Here is a 20,994-nt window from a genome sequence, read left to right on the forward strand (position 1 = left end):
GATGCTGCACCCATCTGGACGCCATTTTTATTTACATTAACCCATTGTTACACATTGCCTGTAACAAGATGATCATAAATGAGCGATGGCCGTGTTCTGACCCCATATGTACTTCTGGAATTGGAGGGTCAATTCTTCTCTTCTGTGAGGAATCACACTGAAACGTCTACTTGTGTAATATACAGCATTTTTATGACTGTGAGAAGCACTGAAAAATATACAAAATGGTTGCGGAATGTGTCGTCTGCATTGAAGAGCATCCACATCTAACACATAATGGGTGCTGTATGGTCGAGCATTATAAATCTATCTAGATGTAGTAAAAAATAAAAGTTTTCTTAATTTGCACTTTATGCAAATGACTGACTGTGATGGTACGTTCACACAGGGCAGATACGTAAAAGTACACAACGTATCCTCCCAGGCCCCGCAGGGAATTCCGGACGAAAAACCGCACCAAATTGTGGTGCAGTTTTTTGGCTGGAATGTCCGCTGCAAAATTGCAAAAAGTAAGTCTATACTTACCGATAGCCATAGCGGCGTGTCCCACTGACGTTCTGCAGCCCCGGCCTCCTGGGATGACGTTTCATCCCATGTGACCGCTGTAGCCTGTGAATGCAGAGAGATCTGGGTAAGTATAGATTTTTCTGAGTTTTTACTTTTAGGGTATGTTCACACACACTAATTACGAACGTAATACGGGCGTTTTTGCCCCGAATTACGTCCGAAAAATGCGCCTCGATAGCGTTGACAAACATCTGCCCATTGAAAGCAATGGCCTGACGTTTGTCTGTTCACACGAGGCGTATATTTACGCGCCGCTGTCAAATGACGGCACGTAAATAGACGCCCGCATCAAAGAAGTGACCTGTCACTTCTTGGGGCGTAATTGGAGCCGTTATTCATTGACTCCAATGAAAAGCAGCTCCAATTACGTCCGTAATTGACGCGGCGTTCAAGCGCCTGCACATGCCGTTACGGCTGAAATTACGGGGATGTGTTCTCCTGAAAACATCCCCGTAATTTCAGCCGTTACGGACGCTGTCGTGTGAACATACCCTCAGGGTATGTGCACACGTGAACTGTCTTTTACGTCCGAAAAGACAGACTGTTTTCAGGAGAAAACAGCTGCCTCGTTCCAGACGTAAATGCTCCTCCTCGCATTATGTGAGGCTTCTCTGACAGCCGTAAATTTTGAGCTGTGCTTCATTGAGTTCAATGAAGAACGGCTCAAATTACGTCTGAAAGAAGTGTCCTGCACTTCTTTTGACGAGGCTGTATTTTTACGCGTCATTGTTTGACAGCTGTCAAACGACGACGTGTAAATGACAGGTCGTCTGCACAGTACGTCGGCAAACCCATTCAAATGAATGGGCAGATGTTTGCCGACGTATTGTAGCCTTATTTTCAGACGTAAAACGAGGCATAATACGCCTCGTTTACGTCTGAAAATAGGTCGTGTGAACCCAGCCTTAGACTTTTTTTCTGAGTTGTTGTGATTTTTGCGGTGGAATCACAATAGTGATTATTTGTGTCTGTAAAACTTGTGTTATATGTTCAGTGCTCTGTATACAAACCCTCATTTGTATACTCACTACTGGAGTGTACTTCTGGTGTTATTGAAATAAAACATATACTATGTTCAATACAAAATTAGGCAACTTTCTAATATAATTTGTATCTCGGGTCATCACCGTTTTCAAGATCTCTGCTTGCTGTCAGTGAATAAAAACATAAATTTTTACACCCAGTGGCTGAAAACCTATCCTATTCATGTCTTTTGGACAGGATGAAAACCATTTTTCAGCATCAGAATGTTTCCATTGGCAGATGAAAGCAGAGATCTTGAAATTGACAAGGAATTGATACAAAATTGCAGGAGCCTCATTATACATTGTGCTAGATTTCCAGAAAACCCTATTAAGAGCAGCATAACTTTTACAATACATGGAAAACTGGCAGCAGGTTTACACTCTGAATAGCAGTATTGTCACATCTCCTGGGTTATGTTTTGTGATGCGGGCCCTGCCCTGTCACCACACAGCCCCACTCCAGTCACAGTGCGTGGTAACAACCATGCTCAGAGCTATTATTCCCCTTCTGTCTGGTGATACGGATTTCGTGATGACATGTGGGGGATTGTCACCCCTCGCTGCTCTCTAGTAAAAGTCTGTAATGACCTCTGTAAGGAGAGAAGAGTTCTATAAAAGTACCCGCTGAGGCCTAACCCGCTGCTGTGGTGATGCCAGCCTCATTGCAGAGAAATGTCATTATTTCATGGTGTGACGGAGGCTGAATGCTACCAGTCCACTTCATGCCCACACAAATCCAAAACATCCAATTACCCTCTTAAGAATGTGTGCAATTTTCTGCAACCACATAACTATTAACTACAGTATCACAAAGCTTCTCTTCATTAGGTAATTACTGGTTGATTTCTATAAAGGCACAACATTTAAGTAAAGCGCGGTCTCCGCTGTTCTCCGCACATTTACCATAAACGCTGCACATTTCAGTCTACGTATCATCTGTATGAGCGTGGAAGCCGCGTAGCCTAGATTCACACGTTTTACTGTTTTGCTCTGATTCCGTAGTCCTTTGTGATCAAATCCGTATTTCTCTCCGGTTTTACATTAGTCAATGAATGGAGAAAAACAAATGTAAAGTCTTACAATCAATACAACAATTTTTCATTTTTTGCAAAACATGTAATACAAACAGTTGTGTATAACAGATACAATAATGGATCAAAAACACGTGACCTCCGATGATGAAGAATAACGGAAACTGATCAATTACGCTCAATTACGCTAGGGCTCCTCGGTGACGCGGTTGTTTGTGAATTGTGGTAAAATCCCAGCATTACTGTGACTGGCAGGGGGCTTCAATGTTACCCTATGGGGAAAAAAATTGCAAGCGACTTTGTAAATTGATGGTTGGACAGTACCTTGCATGTTTTTGTGCCCATAGGGAAACAAAAAGGGGTTTTATAGTTGGAAGGAATTGATGGCCTATCCTTCACTTGAATGGGGGAAGGCTGTAATATTGTGAACCGCCACTACAAGTGTGTCTGTGATTCACAGTACGGAGCAGGTAAAGAATGAAGGGGAAGCAGCGCTCGCATGAGCGTCGCAGCCTCTTCACAACAGCTGATCAGTGGAGGTTCCGAAAGTCGGACCTCCACCGATCAGATATTGACGGCCTATCCTGAGCATATGCCATCAATTTCTTCTAACTGGAAAGGCCCTTTAAATGAGTTTTCCAGCACATAAATATATATTTTTTAAACATTTCACAAATATAAAAAATACTCACAGACCCCCCCCCCCCCCCCGCCTTTCCCTAGTTCCTGCTGCAGTGGTGACGCGTCGACGCAGGGACATGTGACCACTGCAGCCAATTACTCACTCTGCTCTCCCACAGGACAATTTTTGATAAGGTACAAGAACCACAACCTCTGTAACACCGTATCTACTTTTAATAACTAGCTCCAGTTACACATCTAAAGCAATATTCAGTCACATTGTACTGCGCTATGAAGCAGTTCTATTCCGTCATGTCACACGGAACCTCTCCCTGCTTATAGACAAACACTATATTACATATATTGGAGGGATATATCAGCCAAGCCGCATAGAGTACTATTTTATATAGATCACTGAGGAAAATGGTTGGATCTAAATAAAGGGAGAGATAAGTCCTAAGGTCAGGACTACAAAGAGTAAACATCCAAAGGGTATGTGCGCTTTTTTTTTGCATATAGAAACATTTCTAATTACAATTTTGGTGACTCTGCTTAGTCTTAGGCCTCATGCCCACTTCAGTGTTTTCCTTCAGGGTGCTAGCCATTTTTCTGACGGCTAGTACCCTGACCCATTCATTTCAATGGGGCCATGCACACTACAGTTTTTTTGACGGTCCGTTGCTCCATTCCGATCCAAAGTAGAACATGTCCTACTTTGGTCCGAGATTCCGTGACCGTGAGGCCCATGCAAGTCAATGGGGCCGTCAAAAAAACTGAAGGCACACGGAAGGCATCCGTGTGCCGTCCGTGTGACGGAGCCGTTGCCTAGCAACTGCAGGGCGGGCAGAAATACATTACAGAAATATTACACTAATCGGCAGCCACTTGTCTCTATCAATCACTGATAGAGAAAAGAGGCTGCTGATTAAAAATAAAATAAAAAGCAGTTCATACATACCCGGTCGTTGTCTTGGTGACGAGTCCCTCTTCTTCCTCCAGTCCGACCTTCCTTTCTGACGCGGCAGCCTGTGATTGGCTGCAGAGGCCGCTGCAGCCTGTGATTGGCTGCAGAGGCGGTCACGTGGGTTGAAGCGTCATCCCTGGAGGCCGACCTTCTGACGTCATCCTGACGTGCGTGACCGCCACTACAGCCTGTGATTGGCTGCAGCGGTGACATGGATGAAACGTCATCGCTGGACGCCGGACAGGAGGAAAGTAAGTAGGCACTTATTTTTTTTTATTTTATTAAAATTGTATTTTCCAAGCTCCGAGCATGGTACTGTCCAGGGTGCTGAAAGGCACACGGATCTGTCAAAAATAGCCGTGAAAACGGTGTCGGAAGTGTGCACGAGGCTTTATATGATAAGTAGATCTCTCTAATAATATTTCTGAAGAAATAACATGACGAGAAATCCTAAGGCCATTTAGTGAGGTTTAAGGTGGAACATGGCGTATTATACAGAACTGTCACTCTCCTGTATGATATTATAATGCTGACTGGATAACTATGATTGAAACCTTCTCTGTATGTTTTACGCTCCTAAAAGAACGGCTGGCAATATCCTGGCTGTATGCATTTGCCTGTTAGAGCTGCCTTAGAAATGACCTCCATGAATAATTGACTGCACTTCAGCCTGGATCACCATCATTGAGCACTAAAAGAGTTTCCTACTTGGGCCTTGCTTCAATAAGCAGCTTCCACCGCAGTTGTTTTCATACAAGTCACACGTGCGAGCTGCCCTCTGAAGAATGGCCCTATACCTCTATAATGGAAGGTCAAAAAAAAGTAATATGGAATGAAAGATTAATATTTGCAAAGTCATGTAAAGTTCGTTCCGGAAACCATTTCCTATATCCTGTTGATATTCATACATCCCTGAATGTTCAGATGGCAGCACTGACAATGTGGCCGACCTTGGTGAAGTAGATCAGCAGGGCTATCTGTAGCATTTATGCTGCCCATGTCCCTTTTATGACCTTTGAACCTTTACGGCCAGAGCGAAATTTCATATTTTGGAATGCTGCATTGTTAGTCCTATAAAAAACTCTGTCATTTTTTATTTAGTGTAACCTTGTACATTCGTTTTTCCTGAGGTTTTGTTAAATTCTATTGAGAAGTCTATGTAATTAAATGGCAGAAAAAAACGCCATGCCTGGAGCCACTGACCACAAAAACTCTACAAAAACCAAAACACTATAGGGTAGATTCACTAATACTGTCTAGTATTTACACAGCGTAAATTGAGACCAGACAGAATTTAACAAATTGGCGCACGCTGTATGATAAAATTGAAGCTTCTTTCTAGACATGTTAGACACTTTTCTCTTCCTTTGACTACCTCTTGGGTGGCTTATTTTACGCCACTTTTTGCTGCAAAATTTTGGTGTATGTCGGGGCATATTAAACCATGCCCCACTTTCGCTTAGCCACACCCCTTCTCTACACACTTTTGAAAAATATCTAGCAAGGCGCAAATCAATTATAAATTGTTCTATATTGATTTGCGTAACTTAGGCCAAATAGTAAATCTGCCCATGTGCATGTGGACATTGTCATATTTCACTATAGACAGTAAAATAACATCAGGCCGCAGGGTTTTTGGCCCAAAAAAAAAGGAATAAAGAAAAACGCAAAAAATATTTTAAAAAAATTGTGTGTGCCTCCGGCCTTAAAGAGGCTCTGTCACCAGATTTTGCAGCCCCTATCTGCTATTGCAGCAGATCGGCGCTGCAATGTAGATTACAGTAACGTTTTTATTTTTAAAAAACGAGCATTTTTGGCCAAGTTATGACCATTTTTGTATTTATGCAAATGAGGCATGCAAAAGTACAACTGGGCGTGTTGAAAAGTAAAAGTACAACTGGGCGTGTATTATGTGCGTACATCGGGGCGTGTTTACTACTTTTACTAGCTGGGCGTTGTGTAGAGAAGTATCATCCACTTCTCTTCACAACGCCCAGCTTCTGGCAGTGCAGACACAGCCGTGTTCTCGAGAGATCACGCTGTGACGTCACTCACAGGTCCTGCATCGTGTCAGACGAGCGAGGAAACCGGCACCAGAGGCTACAGATGATTCTGCAGCAGCATCGGCGTTTGCAGGTAAATCGATGTAGCTACTTACCTACAAATGCTGATGCTGCTGCAGAATCAACTGTAGCCTCTGGTGCCGACACGATGCAGGACCTGTGAGTGACTTCACAGATCTGCACTGCCAGAAGCTGGGCGTTCTGAAGAGAAGTGGCTGATACTTCTCATCAGAACGCCCAGCTAGTAAAAGTAGTAAACACGCCCCGATGTACGCACATAATACACGCCCAGTTGTACTTTTACTTTTCAACACGCCCAGTTGTACTTTTGCAAGCCTCATTTGCATAAATACGAAAATGGTCATAACTTGGCCAAAAATGCTCGTTTTTTAAAAATAAAAATGTTACTGTAATCTACATTGCAGCGCCTATCTGCTGCAATAGCAGATAGGGGTTGCAAAATCTGGTGACAGAGCCTCTTTAAGGTGATTTATTTAAAACATTTTTATTTCTTAGTCTACCCCAACATTTTACTGTCTTTTTTTTTTTTGCATTGGGCTGTCTTACTAGTTCAAGTTGGATCAGTTATCAATAAATTATTTAGGAAAAATTGTTCAAAATATTTTTTCCACGTTCTGTTTTAAGGTAGTTCTTTAAATGAATAATATTTACCTCAAACATTAATCCTCTAAGGGCTTGTTCACATCTGTCGCACAACGGAAAGGCAAACGGAAACCTAAGATTCCATTTGCATCACCATTGATATCAATGGTGACTGAAACGTTGCTAAGGGTTTCCGTTTGTCACCGTTGTGACAGGGTTCCATTGTTTTGACGGAATCAATAGCGCAGTCGACATTTTACTGTCCTATGCAGGGAAAAAAAATAGTATTCCATTATATTCGCCTACCTCCTCAGCCTGGTATGCTTATTCTCCTTGAAACAGAGGCTTACATAGCAGAAAGGTAACCTAAGGCGTGAATATATTAATTGGTAATATATCTACCATACTGTTAATTGGTAATATACCAAATTGGCAATTGGTTCCCTATCCAGGGACAAAGTCCCTTACCCACCCCATAGTATGGTAGGAGGGCAGCATCATCTATGGGCCAGTTACCACCTTCTTTATTTACTAACATTGCAACATCTGAAGAGCGGGAGTACCCTCTGTGGGTTCAAACCCACCCGAACCATGGGCTTTAGAACGACATTGTGGGCTACCCCTATTGTACATAGACCTTAGATTTATACAATAACATTTTGTGTATATTATGTGCATATTATACATCTATGAAAGTGAACTGTGCTTTGGAGTGTAAAAATGCCTGTGTATAAAACCCACAGTTTCCCACGCTGTGCATGAAGCGTTCTTCTTATGTCTCTATATAATCAAAAGGGTCGGTGCCGCAGGGTCTTGGATGTGTGTTTAGTGCTTAGTCAGATTTGAAGTGCGTGTTGTTTATGACCGCAATCCCTTGCCTCCAGGTTCACCGGCCTGTTGAGCTGTGCCTAGTCTATTCTGTGTAATGCTCAGCAGCTGTTTGTTTTTGACGGGCCCTCCAGCTTACCGTGACAGCCTGGGGCATGTTCACCTATGCATACAATTGATATTACTAAATAGCAGAGCTGAATGCCGAGCAAAAACCTCTAGGTGTGTGGGAAATGGAAGGTGAAGTTGTGCTTTGAATTGTAGCCTTATTTTACACATGATAGCAGACTAAGGCTTACATAAAGCGAGAAAAAAGAAAAAGAATCACTTACCTGTTCAGTTGGTTAAGCAAAAGGCACGGTGAAACGTCTAAAGCCGGGATCACACACAGAATTTTGATGCAGTATTTGGCTCCGTGTTTTTGATCAAAACACAGGAGTGGACACAAGAAAGAAGAGGCTGGACGCAGCCCGCAGGGCTTCAAGGGGAAGCCTCCATGACGGGACCTAGGAGGGAAAGGGTTAACAAGAGGGAGATGCAGGGGGAGGTAGACGAGAGGTAGGGAGGAGTTAGGGGACGTTACTAGTCTTCCCGCTGTTTTCGGCATTGAGCCGGAAGCAGCGGGAGGAGAAACACTTATTTTCATAAGCTCCCGCTACTGCCCCGCTCTGTGCTTACCTGCCATGTCAGAGGTCGGCATGCTCGAGCAGCTGCGTGCGGCAGCTGCATTCCACGGTCCCGGCTGGCTAGAGGAGACCGTGGCTGCACTGGCAAGGATCCCGGGGGCTGAATCGTCTCCACGTCAAGCCCGGCGCTCGAGGTCTGTTGCTCAGGGGGGCAGGCTCCCCTCCCCTGGCCCTCTCCCTAGTGCTAGTACTGTGGCGGCGGGGGGGGAGTTGGCAATATGCGCTCCTGCTCGCATGAGGCAGAGAGCGTCGTCAGGGGCGACGGTGGCTCGGGCCGGGTCTCCCCGTCGCTCCCGCCCTCCAGAACGCCTCAGCCCGGAGGTGGTCCCGCGGGCACGGCGTCGCAAGGGGAGCCCTTCAAAGGACGCTGCAGGCCAGGCAGCTGGGAGGGCCGCCTCTTCCCAGGCCCTGTGTCCTGGCAGGAATCCCCAGCCGTGACGAGGTCCGGCAGTAAACAGGGGGTCGCAGGCCGGGCTCCCTGTCACCCCTCCTCCATCGGATGCAAGAACGGGAGAACAGTCTACGGCCGCCCCGCATGGTGATGTTCCGGCCAGGGGGCAGGCTTCCTCGAGACCGTCGAGGACGCCTAGATCTGCAGCGGCGACGAGGCAACAGGTCCGGTCGGAAGTCTGGGTCCCCGCGGTCGGGCGGCAGGTGGCCGGCCCATCTGTCAGCACGTCGTTGTCCCCGTGTAGGAGATGTCGGTGGGATGGCCAGTCGTCTGCGAGAGAGGATCTGGAAGAAGTCGAGTTGGACGATTTTCGGCGAGGTCAGGATGGTCCGGCTGACGGGAACACAGCACCTGTGCAGCCCGGTGAGTGCATAACTCCTTCTTTGCCGTATCCAGCGATTTTTATGTCGGGTGTCAGTGGGGGGGGGGGCGGCAAGCGTGGCATCGGTTGCCGGTAGCGGCGCGGTCGGGCGCGACGGCGCGGGCTTAGCTGATTTAGTAGGTTGCTTGAGGGAGCTGGTCAGGCGTCTAGATAGGGCGGCGGCACCGGTAAGTACGGCGGTGGTTTGGGAAGGTCCCCGGGAGGTTGGATCGTTACAGTCGCGTCCCGGGATTGTGGAAGGGCTGGCAGCGTCTAAGGAGTCGGTCGCGGTATCAGTCCAGAGGCGCAAAAAGATGGCGATAGGGTGCGTCTTGACGATCGTTCTCGCGGCGAGGTGTATGTTTGCTTCGAAGGTCCGTTGGGGGCGCACTTAAAACAGGAGGTCCGCGAGCGGATCTGGAAGGACGAGTATGTGGAGATTTTTTCTCTTCTGCCGCTTGCTAAATTCAATTTGGATAAAGGCAAGCGGGACGAGAGTAAGAAGGAGGAGGAGGAACGTCGGCGGTATAGGCTAATCCCGCAGACGTTCGTCAATTGGTCGCAGGCGTTTGCCATATTAGCCAGCGTGATCGGAGAGAAGGCGCCGGAAAATTGTTCGGCGTTATTTTGCTATTTTGATGCCATTGGGGAAGCTCACAGGGCATACGGGGGGCAGGCGTGGAAGGTATGATGAGCAATTCCGTCAGCGAAAGGCGGTTCGGCCGGCGATTGGGTGGGACCAGAAGGATATTGCGCTTTGGTTGAGGGTTACGGCTCCGGTGAAGCAGTCCTCTCCGGGAGCGTTGGCCAAGGAGGTCAGTCCAGCCAGGCCGGGCAAGGTTCAGGGGCAAAACTGGGATTCTGCTGGCAATTTAACGATGGCCAGTGTAAGTTTGGGGCCACGTGTAAGTTCAAGCACGTGTGTTCAGAATGTAATGGTTCATCCCACGGGGCTGCAAAATGTATGCGGAAGAAGAGGTCAGGGAACCAGTCCTCCTCGGCTGGTCAAGGGGTTGTCGCCGGTGAGGTTGGAAAGAATGGTCCCGTATCTAAATGAGTATCCGGATAGGGTTGCGGCCAAGTTAATTTATGAAGGTTTTTGTGTTGGTTTCATTATTCCTCCGCCTCCTTATGAGGTTCCGGTGACGCGGCGCAAACTTAAGTCGGCTTACTTGCATGCCGAGGTCGTGTCGGAAAAACTGTTTAAAGAAGTTTCGTTGGGTCGCATGGCGGGGCCTTTTGTTGATCCGCCAATAAAGGATTTAGTGGTGTCCCCATTGGGTATTGTGCCAAAGCGAGAGCCTCGAAAATTTCATTTAATTCAGCATTTATAGTTTCCCAAGGGTTCGTCGGTGAATGTTGGGATTGATCACGAGTTGTGCTCCGTTGTGTATACATCATTCGACAAGGCGGTGGGGCTAGTTCGCGCTGCGGGGCCCGGCGCGCTGTTGGCAAAAACCGACATTGAGGCGGCTTTCCGGTTGTTGCCGGTTCATCCAGAAAGCCAACGGTTGTTGGGTTGTTTTTGGAATGGGGCTTTTTATGTGGATAGGTGTCTTCCGATGGGGTGTTCCCTTTCTTGCGCGTATTTCGAGGCATTTAGTAGCTTCGTGGAATGGGTGACGAAGGGAGTAGCCGGGGTCGACTCTTTGATACATTACCTGGATGATTTTTTGTGCGTCGGCCCGGGGGGGTTCGCCTATTTGCGGTAATTTGCTTCATTCATTGCAGAAGGTTGCGAGGGATTTTGGGATCCCCTTGGCGCCAGAAAAGACTGAGGGCCCGGTATCGACCATTTGTTTTTTAGGAATTAAAATTGATTCGGTGGCAATGGAGTGTCGTCTCCCTGCGGATAAGCTAGGGTCATTGAATCAGGAGGTACGTCGGGCTTGTAGGTTAAAAAAAATTACGTTGCGCGATCTCCAGTCGCTGCTGGGGAAGTTGAATTTCGCTTGCCGGATTATGCCAATGGGGAGGGTTTTTAGCAGACGTCTGGCGGCGGCGACGGCGGGGGTTCGTGCGCCACATCACTTTGTGCGGCTCAGGGAAGAGCATCGGGCTGATCTGCAGGTTTCGGACGATTTTTTGGGTCAGTATAACGGTCGCTCGCTATGGATGGCTGCAGCACAGGATACGAGTGACTTACAAATTTTTACGGCTGGTGCAGGTGGGTTTGGAGCGTACGGGGGTGGTCCTTGGTGTGCAGGTAACTGGCCGGCTAGCTGGGTGTCCAGTGGACTCACGCGGAATCTGGCCCTGCTCGAGCTGTTCCCTATCGTGGTTGCGGCGACCATTTGGGGGGACAGGCTCAGGGATAAGAAGGTTCAATTTTACTGCGAAAACATGGGGGTGGTGCTGGCCATTAATAACATCACTGCATCCTCTCCTCCGGTAGTTCAGTTGTTGCGACATTTGGTTTTGGTGTGTTTGTCTTTGAACGCGTGGGTGGTGGCGGTACATGTGCCGGGGGTATGGAATTGTATCGCTGATGCTCTTTCTCGCTCGCAGTGGGATCGATTTCGTCAATTGGCACCGGGAGCGGAGCGTCTCGGTTTGGCTTGTCCGGAACATCTCTGGGATCTGGTTTCAGTCCCGTAGAGCGATTGGTGGAAAGGTCATTGGCACGTACGACGTGGAGTGCTTATTCTGCTTGTTGGAAGCAGTGGGATGAGTGGGTAAGAGAGTTGGGTAACGTCAGCACGGATCAAGACAGGTTGGTGGCACTTTTGTACTGGTTGGGGGACGCCTGGGAGGCGGGGTTTTCGTTGGCAAAGGTCAATCGTTTAATTTCTGCGTTGGCTTTTGGTTTTAAATTGCGGGGCTTTCGGGATGTGTCTAAGGAATTTTTAGTGGGACAGGCTTTAAAGGGTCTGCGTCGAGGTAGGGTCGAAGCGGATTGTAGAAGGCCCGTGTCGTTTTCTCTTCTCATCTCTTTGGGCGTATCGCTAGCGTCTGTATGTCGTTCTTCGTCCGAGGTGGAGTTATTTCAGTTAGCATTTTCCTTAGCGTTCTTTGGGGCATTTAGAATTGGCGAGCTGGTTTCACCTAGTACCAAGCGGGCAGGGGGGTTGAGACTGGAGGAGGTGAGCCTATATGGGGATAGGCTCGAGGTATGGTTGCGGCGGTCAAAAACTGACCAACTGGGTAAAGGAAAGCGGATAGTTTTGTTTGCCCTCCCGGGATCGGCAATGTGTCCGGTCGCTTGCATGCGTGTTTTTAAACCACAAGTGGGGTCTCCCGAGTTGCCGTTGCTATGTCACGAGGATGGGTCATTCTTGTCCAGATTTCAATTTGGCGCAGTATTTAAAAAATGCTTGGCGGCGGTCGGCGTCGCGGCGGGCCCTTACTCATCTTATTCTTTCAGGATTGGCGCAGCAACCGAGGCGGGGCGCTGGGGGCTGGATGACGAGGGGGTGTGGCGCATTGGCCGTTGGGAGTCCAACAGGTTTAGGTCCTACGTGCGCCCCCATTTGTTATGAGTCATATTGTTAGTGGGTGAAAACGTTTGTGTGCTTGTATTTAACTTTCTTTTCCGTTTCAGATCAGCTTCCGTGTCTTGTGTGGTTGTTGGGCCACTCTTACGTGCATTGGGGGGCTTTGAGGGCGGACGTCCGCCCCGACGGTCGCCAGTTGCGCATTCCGCGGCAGGACGCGGTTTTACATTGGCTGGGATTTAGAGGTATGTTGTGGAGCAGGGTGTTAGCGGAATTTCAGACATACTCTCGGCTGGATAGGGTTCCAGAAGTCTTGGTGTTGCACGTGGGTGGAAATGACTTGGGGGTTCGCCCTTTTCGTGAGTTGGTGCGGGATATCAAACACGATATGTTGTGTTTGTGGGTTTCTTATCCCGGCTTAGTGATAGTGTGGTCTGACATTGTTCCGAGGAAGCATTGGCGGTTGGCTAGGTCAGTGGAGAGGGTCAATAAGGCTCGCATCAAAGTCAATCGGGCGGTGTCCCGTTTTGTGGCCAAGAATGGGGGCATTTGTGTGCGGCACAGGGATTTGGAGTCAGGAGTGGGGAACTACTGGAGGAGTGATGGGGTTCATCTGACCGAGGTTGGGATTGATCTGTGAAGTCTGGCAATAGCAGAAAGAATTGAAAGGGCGGTGGTGGTGTGGCAGAACTCACAGGCTTAAGGTGGTCAAGGCCTGTTTCGCTGTGGCGGAGTCCTTGAGGTCGGTCAGTACGAAGTGGTGGGGGGGTCGCATCGGGGGTATGCGTCCCCCAAAAAAGGTACATGGTTTGAAGACTTCATAGGGTGTTATCCCTTTGAAGTGGTCTTCTGGTGGTTGGAGCCATCTGCAGAGGTGAGCGGTGCCTCCGAGCTGGTTTACGGCTGGAGGTAATGTGTTGGTGGTGTTGCAGATGGCTAACTCGAGGTAAAAAAGGAATATCTAAAAATGGCTTCAAGGACTTCCCCTGCTCGGATTAATGTTAACGTTAATTGTTATTTATGATTCTGACCCATGTTGGGTCATGTGAATTATTAGGAGGAATTCTCTGGTTGGATTCCTAATTAGTTATCCGAATGTTTCGGATCAAAATTGCATTTTATAAAACTATGAAAATTAATAAACGGCTGCTGTGGCCATTTCACATCCAACCTCGGTGTCACGTGTCTTTTCTCAAAGGTAGGGGTGGGGGAAAAGAAGGGATAAAGTGAAGGTTCAATAACACATGACTCTACTTAGGCAAGTCAAGATGCATCAGACTTTTCTTTGTATCTTCCCTTCCTTTTTGAACCACTTCTGGCTTTGACTAAAAAAACTGAGCCAAAAAACTGCACTAAATTGGCTCGGATACCTTGGGATGATCTCTTAGGTTCATTTTGCTCAAAAGATACTTGACCCTCATTTTCCTGTACTCCCCCCCCCCCCCCCCTCTTTTCCCTATTTCTCTCCCTCCCCTTTTATTCCTTTCTTACCGTTTATATGATATATGGCAAGTCTTGAATTATAATTGTATGTTATGTTTTGATCTGTGGGGAATGCCCCTGACTAGGGTTTTCTTTGGTATTGCTTGATGCAAACCTCCCAACCATACTGGATCCGGCGGGACAGTCCCGGTTTCTCACCGCTGTCCCGCCGTCCCGGGCGGTCTGCAAAATGTCCCGCTGGGCGCTGCATAAAAACAGCTGATTGCTGCTGACTTCAGCAGCGATCTGAAGAAGGCAGGAGTCTTGCGGCGGTGTTCTCACTGGGATCGATGCCGGCACGGGAGTGGACCAGTCCAGTCACCTGACTTGTCATCTGACCTCACCGGTCAGGTGACAGGTCAGGTGACTGGACTGGTCCACTCCCGAGCCAGCATCGACACCAGTGAGAATGCCGCTGCAAGACTCCTGCCTTCTTCTGACGGTGAGTGACGTCAAAGCAGAGCGGAGAGTGGCAGCAGTAGGGCCGGCTATCTCTACCGCTCTCCGCTCTGGCGGCATTGTGGCACAAAGTGTAAGGGGGTTGTGTTGCGCTACCTACTGCAGGGCTGTGTGGAGCTATCTACAGGAGGGCTGTGTGTGAAACTATCTACAGGGGTGCTGTGTGTGGAGCTGTCTACAGGGGGGGCTGTGTCTGGCGCTATTTACAGGGGGGCTGTGTGTGTAGCTATCTACAGGCGGCTGTGTCAGGAGCAATCTACATGGGGGGCTGTGTGTGGCGCTATCTACAGGGGGCTGTATCTGGTGCTATCTACAGGGGGGCTGTATCTGGCGCTATCTACAGGGGAGGCTGTGTCTGGAGCTGTCTACAGGGGGGCTGTGTCTGGTGCTATGTACAGGGGGGCTGTGTCTGGTGCTATGTACAGGGGGGCTGTATCTGGCGCTATGTACAGGGGGGCTGTATCTGGCGCAATGTACAGGGGGCTGTGTGTGGCGCTATGTACAGGGGGCTGTATCTGGCGCTATGTATAGGGGGCTGTGTGGCGCTAACTACAGGGGGGCTTTGTGTGGCGCTATATACAGGGGGCTGTATCTGGCGCTATGTATAGGGGGCTGTGTGGCGCTAACTACAGGGGGGCTGTGTGTGGCGCTATCTACAGGGGGGCTGTGTAGGCGCTACCTACAGGGGGCTGTATCTGACACTATGTACAGGGGGCTGTATCTGGAGCCATCTACAGGGGGGCTCTGGTGGATGATTTTTCCATTGACCGGAGTTACACAACTGGACAAAAAAAAATCCCCTATCATGTAACTCTGCTACCTGTCAATTGAAAAGTCATCAACCACAGGGTCTCCCTCTTGACTTTCATTGTTTTCAGCCTTTTGGTTTGTCCTGCAGCTGCCGCAAATGTTATATCCAAGATCGGAAAAGTAACATAAAGTCGACATAACCGGATCCATAATATCTGTGATATCTACAGGGGGCTGCATGTGGCGCTATCTACAGGGGGCTGCGTGTGGCGCTATCTACAGGGGGCTGCATGTGGTGCTATCTACAGGGGGCTGCGTGTGGCGCTATCTACAGGGGCTGCGTGTGGCGCTATCTACAGGGGGCTGCGTGTGGCGCTATCTACAGGGGGCTGCGTGTGGAGCTATCTACAGGGGGGCTGTGTGTGGCGCTATCTACAGGAGGGCTGTGTGTGGAACTATCTACAGGGGTGCTGTGTGTGGAGCTGTCTACAGGGGGGGCTGTGTCTGGCGCTATTTACAGGGGGGCTGTGTGTGTAGCTATCTACAGGCGGCTGTATCTGGCGCTATCTACAGGGGGGCTGTATCTGGCGCTATCTACAGGGGAGGCTGTGTCTGGAGCTGTCTACAGGGGGGCTGTGTCTGGCGCTATCTACAGAGGGGCTGTATCTGGCGCTATGTACAGGGGGCTGTGTGTGGAGCTATGTACAGGGGGGCTGTATCTGGTGCTATCTACAGGGGGGCTGTATCTGGCGCAATGTACAGGGGGCCTGTGTGTGGCGCTATGTACAGGGGGCTGTGTGGCGCTAACTACAGGGGGGCTGTGTGTGGCGCTATCTACAGGGGGGCTGTGTGTGGCGCTACCTACAGGGGGCTGTATCTGACACTATGTACAGGGGGGGCTGTGTCTGGAGCTATCTACAGGGGGCTGTATCTGGAGCCATCTACAGGGGGGCTCTGGTGGATGATTTTTCCATTGACCGGAGTTACACAACTGGACAAAAAAAATCCCCTATCATGTAACTCTGCTACCTGTCAATTGAAAAGTCATCAACCACAGGGTCTCCCTCTTGACTTTCATTGTTTTCAGCCTTTTGATTTGTCCTGCAGCTGCCGCAAATGTTATATCCAAGGTAGGAAAAGTAACATAAAGACGACATAACCGGATCCATAATATCTGTGATATCCAGACAGTTTAGAGATCCGCAGTGAGAATTTGCGCGTGTTATTTGCAATAAGAAGGATCTGGCCGTGATTTGATGTGTTTATGTGGGATATTGGGCGTGGTTAGGGGCGTGGCTTAAAATGTCCCTCTTTTCCGAATTCAAAAGTTGGGAGGTATTCTTGATGTACCGTTTACCTTTCCTTACACGGTTGCTGGGATCGTTACAGTGTACTGGTATATGTATCAGAGCTGTGTCTTCTAACGAGCCGTGCAACTGTGTGTCCATCACATGACCATGGACAGAATTCTATCCACTGGAAGTAAACAATAAATATTACTACGGAATAACAGCAAGCAGAGATCTTGAAAACCATGAGGAATTAATACAGAATGCAAATTGGAAAAGTTTATACTTTTTAATTATACAAAAAATAAAATTAATTTGCTGAAACCGGGCAACCCCCTTTAAAAAAAAATCACATATTTGCAGCTTTTTTCAACATTTGGAACACCACCTTGTTCAGTATTGAGAGTATATGATAGCCCCCATACACTGATTTTGTATACTAGATGATGTACATAGAGTATGTATTCACCCAGCAGTTACTGGTAGCCATTTAAGCATTGCATGCTGGAAAATCCCCCCGCCTACTGTGCCAGATTTATAAAAATATAAAGATAAACAGTCAAAAGTTAGGAATTAATATTTCGGGGAAAAGTGTATGTATATATATTAAATATACAGTGCATTAGAAAAGTCTTTAGACCCTTTCACATTTTGTTATGTTGAGGCCTTGTGCTAAAATAAAAAAAAATCACGTTTTTCCCCATCAAGTGAAAACAGAACCTTAGTAATACTTATCAGCTATACTGATCACACTTTGTGCAGCGCGACATCTTTACGATCAAGCCGGTTGATGCTCTATATATAGTACAATGTGTATCTGGGTGAAGGCCAAGTTCATCTTTGGCGCTGCTGATAATAGCAGAGCGTTCATTGTCAGATGTGAAGGGAGATTAGGGCTGAGTGGTTAAATGGTTGTTCTCTGTTTGTTTCCACACAAAGCGCATTGATTCTCCATCACCATCAGATCTGCTTCCCCTCATGTTGCCATGTGCCGCTATTGTCTTTTGCGCCGCCTTTGTTCTGGATTATTTCAGACCTGTTCATCGTACCTGATGATAACAGTGTGTTATCTGTGACCAGGCAGTGTATATGTCATCCATTCAGGCTTCTTCTAGAACCTTGCTCATTTAACTGTTCTGAATCATGATTGAGACATAAAGGGATGAGTGGAAAAATGTCATGGAAAGTGTGCGCCTCGATGATGGAGGAACGTAAATGGTTAAACAGTACAGGCTTACATATTACGAAATGTTCATTATAATGTATGATACACAAAGACTGGCAAGATTCATGCCCATTTCAAGAATTCCTCAAAAATACCCCTCCCTCCATATATCTTATTGAATATTGGGAGTTTATTTTATGAGGCACTAAATACTGAGTATGTGATGGGGATCGCATGTTTTATGTAATGTGTTCCAAATGGTGAAATACTTTTTTATGCTAAAGTCTAAGAATCTGGTCACTTACCAGTATTATGAAACCGTTCGCTGTAGTTAGATGCAACACATTTATTAGGGGCAAACACCTCTTAATAAATGTGTTGCACCTTTTCGCCGGCCGTGCTCCACAATTGTGGCATAACATCACTCCCTGCGACCGCACACCATCCGCCTTCAGCCTATCGAACATAAAATAAAACAATGTACTCACTTCACCGTTATGATTCTTCCTCCCGGATACCCTCAGTCTCTCACAGCGGGCCATGGGGCATAGGTCCTAATGCCAAGCATCGTCAGGGCCTTATACGTGATGCAGCACTTCACGTCCGGAGTGCTGCATCCCATAAAACGCCCTGACGCTGCCTTGAGTCAGTATCTTGTATGTGCCGCAGCATGCCGGCAGAGCCCGGGGGGATCTGGGGATTATTGTCCGATGGGAGGGGATAGGGGAAAGTACATACCTTTTATTGATTTAAATTAAACACTTCCAAAAAAGGAAATATATCACACGCGACTAAAAGTAGCCAATGTTGGCTAGCAGAGTGCAATGAATCGGACCATGTTTGCTGAGATATTGGTTAGGCTAGCGGGGGGGGGGGGGGTTGGCTGGTTTGCTTTTAATTTCTTTGTTAGGCTAGCAATTGTATGGGATTTGTAATAGTTACTTGGTGCTAGCACAGCGTTCTGATGCACCTATACACTCGTTGTACCTATTTAACCAATATCTCAGCAAACATGGTCCGATTCATTGCACTCTGCTAGCCAACATTGGCTACTTTTAATCTACTTTTAATCTAACATTATCATTTAGGTAGCTGGCAATTAGGGTCTTTATTGTGCCTCAGGCATAACAGTATTTCTTATGTGCCTGCCAGCTACTAGGGTCTTTTTAGTTTCAATCGTATGGGAAAGTACATGGCTTGGCACAGGCCTCTACTTTGTTACTCCCATAGAGTAAAATCAATGACATCTAGTAGCTGGCGTAAATGACTGCTATAATTTATGACGGTTTCTTTACATAATTGACATTGGCATTCCTAATAAAATAAACTTACTGTAATAGTAGAATGGTGGTCGATCATCTCCTATTACCCTGGCGTTGTTGGCTTTAGGAAAAAACATGATGGACAGAAAAGGTTGATGTAAAACTTGCATTAATATCCCATCAGACTCATTTTAACATCTAATCGCTCCATAACATACATTTACCTCATGGGAACTATTCAGTTCATGCGAAATGACGTAAGTGTACAATAACTTGGATCCCAGCCATTTCACCCCTTAGATACCGCGGGCACTGCTGACCGCGGCATCTAAGTGGTTAGACAGAGGGAGGGGGCTCCTTCTGTCACTCCATTGGCCCCCGCAATGCTACTGCAGGATGCTGATGAGTTGTCATACCAGCCAGGGGCCTAATGAAAGTGTCCAGATCTGCCATCTTAGTACACCTATTAGGCCCTACCACGGTTATGCTGAGAGGCATAATATACTACAATACAGAAGTATTGCAGTGTATTATATGAACGATCAGGCTCATACATTGTCAAGTCCCCTAATGGGATGCTGTAAGATTCAGGGAGTCAGAATGGAGATCATGAAACTCAACAGGGGCCTGGAACAGAGCAGCTACCCATAAAATAAAGCACCCGGTCTGCCAATGCACTTCATTCATAACATTTTCAAATAGGAGGCGGAAAAAAGAAATTGCCGTAGTGCTGGTACATTCGATCACTCCAGGAGGTTAGCCACACAAGAATATCTCTTCAGATCACATTCTCAGAAAGGTTTACCTTTGATTTCAGATTCTATTGCATGTGTTCACTGAGCTGTTGTTTCTTTTCAGATTGATAGGTATGCACAACAAGATCTGAAGAAGGGTCTTCACTTGTATGGAACCGAAGGAAACATAGGCCTCACCAATGCATGGAGCATCATCCAAACTGACGTAAGTAGCGATCATCATGTTATCCAAATATCTCCAGCCTCATGAGAGTTGAGCTTGTGATCTGTGCCAGACATGGCTCCCTTTATAGTCATCAGAATAAAAGTGTACCTATAGTTTCTAGTGACTTTTCAGAATAAGCTGTCATATGTGTGTACATGAGGAATAACAATATTCCTGGGCATTATATGACTTGCATATAGAATTTTATAGCAGTTTTCCCCTCTGCAGGCTCTCTCTATAATTCTCAGTTTTATCTAACCTAGGGGGCGGAGCCTAACTGCTATCATGTCTCCTATACTTCACATATAGAAGAGGAGAATCCTGCTCTCCAGTCTCTATCACATATATGTAGAAGCAGCAGCAGGATGGAGGAGATTACACAGCAGTAATGAGCAGTGTAGCTGTGAATCCAGGGAAAAGGAGGCCGATAAGCGGAGGAGGCATTTTTCTCTAATAAAATATATTACAAAAGCTTCTTATATTTGCTTGTACTACTGATTTATGCAAAGTTTGTTGAAAGTGCAGCGACTATTTAAAGAATGACACTACATACATAACTGCGTTTGGCTGGTATAGGTTTTCTTTGCTTCCAGTTAATGGACTGTAGCCTTTATATGATATACATAATACCTCATGGCCGTCTGTCAGTGTTTTCCGTATAATGTTGTTGATGTGGTAGCAAAAATAGCAGAACATGTGGTCTAACACAATATAAAATGCAAAACTACGTCAACCTGCAGTGAAATAGTGCCATATTCATGTATGTCATTAGTCCGAGTGCATTTAGGATTAGTTTTAGAGGGGAACATGACTGTCTTTGCAGATTGAATGACTATGCCATTTACTTCCACATTGTTTCACCAACCTTAACAACCGAGGAAAAGATCGCTGAAATGCCAGGTCTTTATGAGAAGTGTCAACTCAACAACGGCATGGCATGACACTGGGAGTCAGTTTGTCAGGGGGGGAAAAAACAAGACTCCAGGAAAAAAA

At 47.1% G+C, this 20,994-nt stretch overlaps 1 protein-coding gene across 4 annotated transcripts in view; it reads left to right on the forward strand.

The window, feature by feature from the left end:
- The window catches only part of TSPAN4 (tetraspanin 4), a 446,081-nt gene that overhangs the window by 407,891 nt on the left and 17,196 nt on the right, over positions 1-20,994 (forward strand). For all 4 annotated transcript variants that reach the window (XM_075837604.1, XM_075837605.1, XM_075837606.1 and 1 more), the window contains one exon: positions 19,900-20,001. In XM_075837604.1, coding sequence (XP_075693719.1) covers positions 19,900-20,001 — 102 coding nt within the window. The remainder of the gene's footprint in view (positions 1-19,899; positions 20,002-20,994) is intronic.

This window comes from Rhinoderma darwinii, chromosome 9, assembly GCF_050947455.1.
Source record: "Rhinoderma darwinii isolate aRhiDar2 chromosome 9, aRhiDar2.hap1, whole genome shotgun sequence".
NCBI classification, from domain to species: Eukaryota; Metazoa; Chordata; class Amphibia; order Anura; family Rhinodermatidae; genus Rhinoderma; species Rhinoderma darwinii.